Consider the following 10,693-nt stretch of genomic DNA (forward strand, 5'->3'; position numbering starts at 1 on the left):
ATTAAGCCTGCTAAATGCTGAATACAGTTATGCCTTCTTTCGTGTTTTCGTTTCACTTCACAGCCACAACCCTTGGAACATATGTACTCTTTTTCAGGGTGAAATAGGCATTGTTTTAAATGATCTCTAAATTCAATTAAGTACAATTCATCCATGCATCCATATTTGCGAAATTTGCATTTAATTCGTGTACGTAAAAGCAACTTACAGACGATGCCAGTGGAACTTTTTCGGGTGATCACAGGCAAGCGATCTATGGGACAAAACTTGTGTTTGGAAAGCCAAGCATTGATACAAGTAGCACAGAAAGTGTGGCAACATGGTCTGCATTCTGAGGGATCTTCTATAACATCCAAACATATTCGGCAAATAGTATTTGGATTGTAAGTTCCTACAACCAGATTACAATCGAATCCCATTTTGTGCGTTATATCGTTATGAAGATATAGTCAAATATGTAAAAAGATTTTTTTTTTACTTAACGTTAAAATTTTAAGTGTTCAAAATTTTGTCCAAATAAATTTTGTGAATAAATTAAATTTTTTTTTTCGTTTTTTATATTTAGAAATAAGAATTTCTATATTAATATGACTTTGTTTTTTGAATCATTGCTTACTGAGATGAAAACTCGCCAGAAACTAGTTTGTGATAAAAATATTTTTATACTGCATATACCAGTCTCTGAGGGTTTATATATCTACTGTTATGATAACATTTTTATAAAAATTTATTTTATTTCAGCCTTATATGTGTCATTATTTTACCAATGGGGCCAATCTTGGCCAAAAATGACCTCATCACCTCTGATTTGGCTGACATTTTTTGCTCCAATATTTAGGTCAGTGTGTATGTTTTGCATTTGGAATGTTGTCACACTCTTGGAACGCTGCACAATGCTCTGATTTATGTAGCGTCTTCTATCCATCATTTCCTCAATATCAGCATTAGATTTCCTTTGGTTGTGCAAATATAGAACTATTTTTCGCTGAGATTCGGTAGTTCTTCTGATTATTACTGCTAATTTTGTTTAAAATGGATGAGGTTGGTTAATATTGTAGGCTTCGTGACGTTTTTAGCAAGCAACTAAACCACCATGTCATTAATCAAGTAGAAATAACAGTTTTTTTTCATGGAAAAGTTGTCAGATCGATGAGATTACGTTAAAATAATTTGGTTTTTTTTTTTTGATTTTAAAAAATTAAATATAAGTGATAATATAATAACATAAAATAAATTTAATACCATTTTACATAAAAAAAATTTCTTTTAATTAAAAATCGTATCTTTTATGAGGTAAAAGCAGTATTAAAGCAGCGCCAATATGCTGGCTGTGCCAATAATTATGTTCGTCAGTGTATGTAGCTGGAATTATTTATTGGAGTATGAAATAATGAAATGGTAAAGAAGACGTGCTTACCCTCTTCTGTTAACTTTGAGTTCCTGTTTAATATTCTTTCTAAAGCTTGATTTAGAATAAGACACTGATAGTTTTAATAGAAATTATTTGATGTAATTGATTGATCATATCTTGTATTGTATCAAAAACTGTGATATAAGCTCAGGACACAGACGGCATTAATATAAAAATAAAAGAGATCTTAGCATGAAATACTTCACTGGAGTTTATGCAATCTGCAAATATCTGTCAGAGTAGTATAAATTGGAGCTGAAAATAGTTCGGTAAAGAATATAGTTAATTTCCAATTATGTCCACATATATGAAGGCAATATATAAGGTTCAGCATAATCGGAATTATGATTTGTATTCAATTGAAAAATTTATTATAACAAAATTTTCATTTTCATTTCCATCGTTTTTAAAAACAATTAATTTTTATATCTCAAGTAAAAAACGAAATATGTTATTAAATATTATGGCTAAGGTTTCCTTTTTGTTAGACTTGCGTTAAATGAAAATCAAATATTTAACAGATGTCAACAGAACATAAATGCTTTTTCTCGACCAAGATTTTGTTTAATTGAATAGCAGATTCGTCTGGCTAATTACCGAGTAGCACTTAAGTTTATTCGATTTTAAGCAAGAATTTTCATATTTTAATGGACAAAATTTATTAACAGTAAAAACGCCCACGGGTCGTGCTTAATGAAAATTGCACAATTTCCTGTGAAAACACCTTTCGGCACTTGCTGTGAAATATAAATACAAATACTTGGAATGCCAAAATAGAACGCAAAATTATTTATGGTGAAACCGAAAGCCCACACGCAAGTGAAAGGTTATACTAAAGGTGAGTGCAGTCAATGAATCGACATAGGTCGCTGATACACAGACAGACGATTAAGATGAGAAGTAGAGTATCGACTGATTACAAATTTGCAAAATCCACACAAGCTAATGGATGAAAACCGTGGCGAATATGTCTGAAAATACTTAAAAAGGGACGAACGATTTGATTCACCAATTTAAATATCGCAATATCTTAATTTAAAATACATTTGATGTTGCACAGACTGACGTCTGTATGTTAACTAAAAATCGTTGAAGTGAAAATATAGCAGCTGAAGTCATTAATGGCTTGATACAAAATTTGAAGTTAAATGCTACTGAATGACTAACTAGTAAAAAAGGGACAAATCGAAAAATTAAGCACTTACTATATCTTTAATTAATTTCTAACTTTAGTTAATTATTCCATCAATACTTCTTTAAAACGTTTTCATAGACTACACTTCTGTAGTATTGAAATTTAACAATTATAATAAAAATCAAACCACACCTGGTTTATGATTCTGGTTTATTATTTCGCTTCAAATTAACACAGCAAGTGAATTAGTTAATAAAACTTTCACAGCAAATTAACTAAACTTCAGAAAAATGTCAAGTATGGCTTTCGTTCAGTTGGCTAAGGAGCGCTGACTCTGAGCTTCAAATTTGGCAGGGCACGAGTTTGATTCCTGGTACTTGCAGTCAAAAAAAAAAAAATTTCTTGCGAATAATTAAATACAAGAATTATTTCCATGACCACTGATGATGGATATTTGGCAGTACTCGAAACAGGCGTAGGTATGCTCAGTCAAAAACTCAAATAATTAACATAATATAAAAATAATTTTTCTCTTCTATTATAATAAAAACTGAAAGTGTATTCAAATTTCAGTTAACTTTTCATAATTATTAAACAATGCATGTGAATAGATTTACTAGAATTTATAATTTGTATAAGAAACTGTAGTACACCAATGTAGCGATGTATAAAACCTGAAAAAACAATTTTATTTTTATAGATTTTTTACCATTCAACATAAAGACTTGAAAACATATAACATTATTGCAATATTATTTTTAAAAAATTCCAAATAATTTCAAAAATTTTAAACTACCTTCAAATGTGATTCCACTCTCAAAGTTAAGTGGCAGTTATAAACAATCCAAATCATGGATGATCTGTATTATGAAAAAATTATGAATTTCTTTAACGATAATATCACTGGTTACTTCAACTTTCCGCTAAAGGTATAAAACATTTCATACCTGAATCTGATTTAAAATCAGTTTTGGTAAAAGCCTGATTTTATTAGAAATTCCACTATAGCAACAAAAACTTAACGAAGTATATAAAAAAATATTAAAAATATGTATTAATTTCAAAATTGATTATATGTGTTAAAAAAACTTGATATATTTGAACCATACCTACATAAACCACACCACCTATTTTATTAAGAGTATCTAGGGCCTGAAATAGAAATTGCCAATATTTAATTGAGTTAAAGCTGACAACTTGATTTTTAAGTCTACATATAACATATGGAATTTAACACATCACTTACTTAATATTATATAAAAATTTATATGAGTGAATAAAAATACCAAAATGTCTGGGAACTTAACAAGAACTTTATTCATATTTAATAATAAAGCAAAAGAGCTACCTCTCTATAATTTATAAAGAATTATAAAAAATAAAAAAGAAATTATAAGAAATTATATGAAATTATGAAAACATTTATCTAAGAAATTACACTACACATAATATTCCAAAATACATTAAAACTTTCCACTTAAATTAACCTACGAACCATCTGAAAGTAAAGTGCCGTTGCCGTAGTCTAAATAGTTTAATACATTTATGACAAAGGTGCAATAACTTCTTGAAATTTAACAAAAAAAAAAAACCCTTAAAATAAATTGTAAAACAAAATAGAGAAATTTAAGCATAAAAAATTTTATATATACTTTTAACTAAAAAAAAGTAAATGTTTTTTAAATGCTGCCTCTATATGCATTCTAAGGCTAAAGTAAGCATTAAATCAAAAAAGTGCCTCTTTAATTTCTTTATAGGTTCATATTTATTAAGATCCACAATCTTATTCTGCAATTTGATTTCATTTATTGAGATCTTAAACTAAAGATAATGAGAATTGTAAAATGCAGTTGCAGTATATTTATATATTTATCGCCAAATATCTGTATAAAATAACAGACAGCTCTAGGAACTTAAGAAGATATGTAGTTAAGTTTATATGTGAAGTAAAAATGATGAAAATAGTTGCGGAAAAAATAGTTGTATTATCACATTATCTTAACAGAGATTATAATAATAAATATACCAAATTTTCTGATATTGTCGAGAAGCAGTCAAAATGGGTTTTTATCTATCTGTAACTCTCGATAAGAAGTATTAAGGTTTTGCTGTCAATGAGCTATCTTTCAGAAATCAAACTTTTAGTTTCCCAGTTTACTATTGTGTTCATTCTGTGTTCTGGATTTCTCATTCCAGTTCTGTGTTGGATGTCTCCTTCCCACGAAATATAAGGCTTCTTCAACTTCTTATTTTTGCTTAAATAATTATTTCAATAACTGGCTATATAAAATTGCTAATTGAAAGCTTTTATGAATAGATAGTAAAAAGTTGACGTCATAACTATTATATAAATATTTTTGCTTATATTAAAATTGTGACATTATTAAATATTTTTGTTGTGTTCTACGAAGATGTCGTATTTAATATTTCATTATTTCCGGTAGCTATTTCATCTCTTTTATGTTTATGTATATATATTTATATTAAAAATTATTGAATATATGGTAAAAGACAATGCAATTTAATTCTTTTAAATTATATTAGAAAGAATTTATACACTTTATCATACAAACTAAAGTAAAACGCATTTAATTGATTTCTAAACAAAGTTTATGGCTTACAAGATCTTTTTTTAAAAGCAATATTAATTGTTCTAAAATTATTTGCATTAATAATTTATAAAATAAATATTTGAAATAGTTCCATGATGTGAAATGAATACCCCCAGACTCTTGTAACCAATTATCGTAAGATTAGGATTGGGTGTGAGTATAGCAGATATATTCACATATATTTCATCTTATAATCCTAAGTTTGAGTAGAATTTATATATAAAATTTTCTCGTTAAAAAATATCAAGAATATAATATTTTTATTCTAAGCATAATTAAGATGAATAGAATACTTCAAAAGCAAACCAGAAAAAGAGATCAAGAAGAAGTTCTCTCTTCTAGAACTAATACGTCATAATATTGTAGAGTAACATCTTTGCAAAATGAAATCTTGCAATTTTTAATAATATACAATAGACAAATGGGAAACCAAAAAAATATTATGGTTTTAAAACAGATTATGAACAAATTTAGAAATAATCGTAAACAACCCAAATGCCAAAGGATGTGCAAATCTACGGAACAACAAACAATTAAATTCGCCGTTGGGTAGTTAAATTCAAGCCAGTATACAATGCAACCAGTGCATATGCATTTTACATATTCTACATACACACATCCTCTGCTTCCATATATAAGTTATATATATGTTATATATATATGTTGGCATTTCCACAATAATCTACACAATAGCATACCAGCAAGTAAAGGCACCTCTCATTTAGGCGAGCTTCAACTAAAACAACACTCCAATTTGGAGCATAGCCTCCGTATTGCACTAGTGGTATCACATGGTAGCAAATTAAAATAGCAAAAGGATTAGCAGGAGCATAAAGCGGTGAGCACTGAATAGTTAAATGGATTTCTGTAATGAAGTACACGAGTTACACGAGCACACAATTCCGACAATATATGCAGTGGAGCTTATTAGAACCGCAGGATATGCTGCTGTTTAAAGGCATAAACAAAACGATCCCGACGTTAACACTGTAATAAAAAGCATATACTCAAAGCCTTGGAGGAAAACTGTTAAATAGGAAATTGTGTACCAGAACCTACTAAACAATATACGACTTGAAAGTATTTGTTTTGGCTTAAGTATTTTTAATTACAGAAATAACGTGCGAATCATAAACGTATTGCTATAATGCAAGATTGTACTCATTTTCAGTCTTTTGGTGTTTGTTGTTATGTTTTTTTAATTGAAAAAATTATAACTAATGGAATAAAATTCCAAAAAATTATGGAATAATGTTAAACTATTAAAAAATACCGTAGAGTATATCTAAACGCTTGCCTACATTGTTTTCCCTAATTCATATGGCAACAGTTAAGTGAGCTCTCGGGAAACAGAATAAATCGACAAATAAGTCGAGGATTTTTTTTCCCGATTTTAGTCAGCCATTATAATATCTTATAAAAACATATTGCTATTGAAGAATTAGCGGAGCGCAAATGTTATAATGATACTATTTAATCACTGAGGAACAAATAGTAAAGCAATGGTGTACTAAACGCAGATATGAATAATCCAAATCAATAGTAAAATATGATTAATAGATATATTTGGATAAGATACAGAAGTGTGAAGAACTAATTGTACTGTAAAAGTATAACATCGAAATGAGTAGTTCCGATAATTATTCATACAAGAAATTTTAATAGTTATATTTTATACATTGTCCTTCATGCTGACCTTTCATTTAAAAAAATTATAGAATACTATTATGAACCAGCGTCATTAATCAAACCTAAAATAATTATGATTGTCAAAGCAAGTATTCAATGTGTTCACCTGACAGAAGTTGTAAATACCTTATACCTGGGTAGATACTATAAATAAGGTAACCGAGTTAGTCTGGTTGGTGGGAAAGAGTTTGATGGCAACAAAACAGTTGACAGATTTGTGAGAGTGCACTTACTCACTTGCTGAGAAATATTCACTTTTCAGACTACTATCACTGCTTAGAAATATAGATAATGCGCTTTTTGGGAAGCGTAGTCGAAGTCGACTCTAAAGCCGTGATGTAATATCTGAACAACAAATTCAGCTACACAACACGAATGACGAGTTTTGAATTAGGGATGCCACCCTTTTCTAATTTTTTTTCAAAATAGGTAATTAAACAAGTTGATGATGGGTGATGTTCAGTTAAATTTCAGTAGATTTTATCTGGCAGTACTTGCGACTGCCAGGAAAGAAGTTCAGTGCCTAATTTAGATCAATCATAAAAGATATATTGTACATTTTTATAGTTCATGATTTTTTTAAAAAAAAATTGCAGTTTACAAAGAAAGTGAGAAATAACACAACACTTAATAATATTCCGAAATAAGAAAAACTGATTTTTTTTTAAATTTCACATTAGGGGTCAACCTACAATTCCTTAGGAGTTATATTAGGAGTCTCTTCTAAAGTCTGGATGAGAGTTTTGTAAAACATATTATTTTTGCTTATAAATTACGCTTATTACGCTTATTACGCGATTCCAACAACTAGTGGACAGTAAGAACCAAATCTGTTAAACCTGTTAATATATATGCAGTTATATAAATATTATGTAGAAACCATTTTAATACACTGGGGGCTTGCTGTTTATGTTCAAGTGTGAATTGACATTGTATCCACTTTCAATGTATCTTACAAATGTCAAAATTTTTGTGTTTACATATTTAGTCCAAACAGTTGCCAATATGACAAAAAAGTCTCGTTCAAGAAGTATTAATCACCCAGTCACAGTTAAGCAGCTATTCTAACTCACTTCGGCAAGTTTTTCTACTAAAGTTTGGTGTTAAAATCAAAATTAGCTCGAGTGAAACCTGTACAATATGATTTACTTTACTACTGAATAAACTCTTAAATATTTCCTAGAAATATTATACATAAATCTAAATGATCAGTTCTTCATTTCTATTAAGTTCTTATTAACTTAAAAGCCCTCAAACACCTTTTTCGAAAATTTATATGCCATAAATGTGTTCAAAACAAAATTCTAATAAACTGTTCTCATAACAGTAGATAATGCCTCAGAGACCCTTTTTCTGTAGCATAGGGTAAATGCAGAGTATAAAAATATTTTTATTACAAACCAGTTTTTGGCAAGTTTTTACCTCAGTAAGCAATGATTCAAAATACAAAGTCATATTAATATAGAAATTCTTATTTCCAAATATGAAAAAGGAAAAAAAAATTTAGTTAATTCACAAAATTTATTTGGACAAAATTTGAACACTTAAAATTTTAGCGTTAAGCAAAAAAAAAATCTTTTTACATATTTGACTATATCTTCATAAGGATTTAACGCACAAAATGGGATTCGATTGTAATTTGGTCGTAGGAACTTACAATCCAAATACTATTTGCAGAATATGTTTGGATGTTATAGAAGATCCCTCAGAATGCAAACCATGTTGCCACACTTTCTGTGCTACTTGTATCAACGCTTGGCTTTCCAAACACAAGTTTTGTCCCATAGATCGCTTGCCTGTGATCACCCGAAAAAGTTCCACTGGCATCGTCTATAAGTTGCTTTTACGTACACGAATTAAATGCAAATTTCGCAAATATGGATGCACGGATGAATTGTACTTAATTGAATTTAGAGATCATTTAAAACAATGCCTATTTCATCCTGAAAAAGAGTACATATGTTCCAAGGGTTGTGGCTGTGAAGTGAAACGAAAACACGAAAGAAGGCATAACTGTATTCAGCATTTAGCAGGCTTAATCGCTAAGTATCAACCCAGAATATGCGGACAAAGTCTTTGTCTTCCGGACTCTCAACAAAGTTTGGATAGCCTGAAAAGTGAGTGGAGTGACATGTGTAAATTCATATATATGAAGTATGGTATCGATTTAAGACCCAAGGATACTAGTATCACATATCCGCATATTGTAAGAAAGAACTTATTTGATTGGGGTGCATCGCTACCATTAGCCACTGTAGAAAGGTGGCAAAATATCTACGCCAGCCCAACACGTATAATGCTAGAAGAGTTGAAGAATGCTTTGGTGGCCTGTAAGTGTCCTGCAGGTTTTCTGAAAAGTTTCTTGCAAAATTGCAATGAACGTTATTGGCCTCCTGGTATAGGTGATTTATGTATTCGTCGTCTTAATTGTGATAAGTTGAAAAATTACGTGTTAAGGAAAATTCCGAACATGCAAGCGGTTGTGATGATATTTTATCAAAATAAACATATTGATCCTCACTTCAAACTTTATCCTGGATTGACATTTATTTTTGAAAGTGGAGTACACGAACTGATTTAGTTTTAATCAAATCTATTTGTTTCAATGTTTCAGAAAAAACGTAAAAATTGTGAGAAACTGTTTTACTCTAAAATTGTCCAATAAAAAATGTGAGCCTCAGACAAAAATAGGCAACAAGAAATATTATCAGCTGTGTTTCTTAAATATTGGCTATAAAGGCTTCTTTGTCGGGGATTATTGATTGTTGCATTAGAGCACAAAACTGTAAAGATTTGTTTTGATTTATGAAGGATTTGAGATTGAGACCCAAAAATAATATTTAAATCATAATGAAGACCTCAAATATCCCTATTGTGATTTTTCTTGGAACTGTTCACACACTCGCTCTATACTCTGGATCACCACATTTACTGACTGACAGTGGGTTTAATTATTTTTAAATGACTGTCATGATAGTATCTAATATTGAAATGATAATATTTCCAAATTTATGATAAGGATGAGGCAACATTTTTTGCCCCATATTTGAATAGTAGAAATCAACGATTGGACGATCAAGTAATTTCTCACTCTTTAAATGGTTCATGTTTTATATTCCATTATGATGTCGCTCATCTGTATATACTAAATTCTTGCTTTAAAACGCAAATAATTCAACTCAATAATAATGGGAAGAAGTGAGATTAGTTTTAAATACATATTTAGTGAGTTAGAATGAAAATACAATAGTGATGGATAAATATGTGAAATTATATAGACCAGACTCCAGTACTTTCCGTTCACTCAGTGCTCATATATTATTATATTTCTACCATTTCTGTGATAGGGTTATATTACGATTTTTGGGTTCTCGTAATACAGGATACAACAAATTATGTGATGTATATGAGAACCCTCAGTATTATGTCCTAATTCATATTAAACACATATCCGTATAAATATCAATCAAGGTACATTTCGTCCATTTGTGTCGAATAACAAAGATAAGAGAGCACAATTACTGTTTCATGTATTTATATTCAGAAATTTTAAAACAAGAAAAATAAAAATATATTATATATATTATACATATATTGTAATTATACCAAAATTAAACGAGGCTAGATATTAAGGTCTCAGAAATTTGGCAATAGTAACAGTGTACTTTTTTCTCCATTTAGTATTAAAGCAAAGAAGTATAAGTACAAGTATGTCAACTAGTATTAGAAATAAGTTTAGCTTTAACTCATTGTAGATAGAAGCGAGTCAATTTACCTGAAATTTTTTTCGCGCTGTACGTTCGTATCCACTAATTCATATATAAATGTTATAAATATAAAGGTTAA

General features: G+C 29.4%; 1 protein-coding gene across 1 annotated transcript; it reads left to right on the forward strand.

Moving 5' to 3' along the window:
• Window positions 1-8,468: 8,468 nt before the first annotated feature.
• Window positions 8,469-9,428, forward strand: LOC119688340 (E3 ubiquitin-protein ligase NRDP1-like). Its single transcript, XM_038103018.1, has one exon. The coding sequence runs from the start codon at window positions 8,469-8,471 to the stop codon at window positions 9,426-9,428; it is 960 nt and encodes a 319-aa protein (XP_037958946.1).
• Window positions 9,429-10,693: the final 1,265 nt, after the last annotated feature.

This window comes from Teleopsis dalmanni, chromosome X, assembly GCF_002237135.1.
Source record: "Teleopsis dalmanni isolate 2A chromosome X, ASM223713v2, whole genome shotgun sequence".
Lineage (NCBI taxonomy): Eukaryota > Metazoa > Arthropoda > Insecta > Diptera > Diopsidae > Teleopsis > Teleopsis dalmanni.

Excerpts from the sequence above, each read along its gene's own strand:
- LOC119688340 (XM_038103018.1), top strand. The coding sequence starts at position 8,469 with ATGGGATTCGATTGTAATTTGGTCGTAGGAACTTACAATCCAAATACT.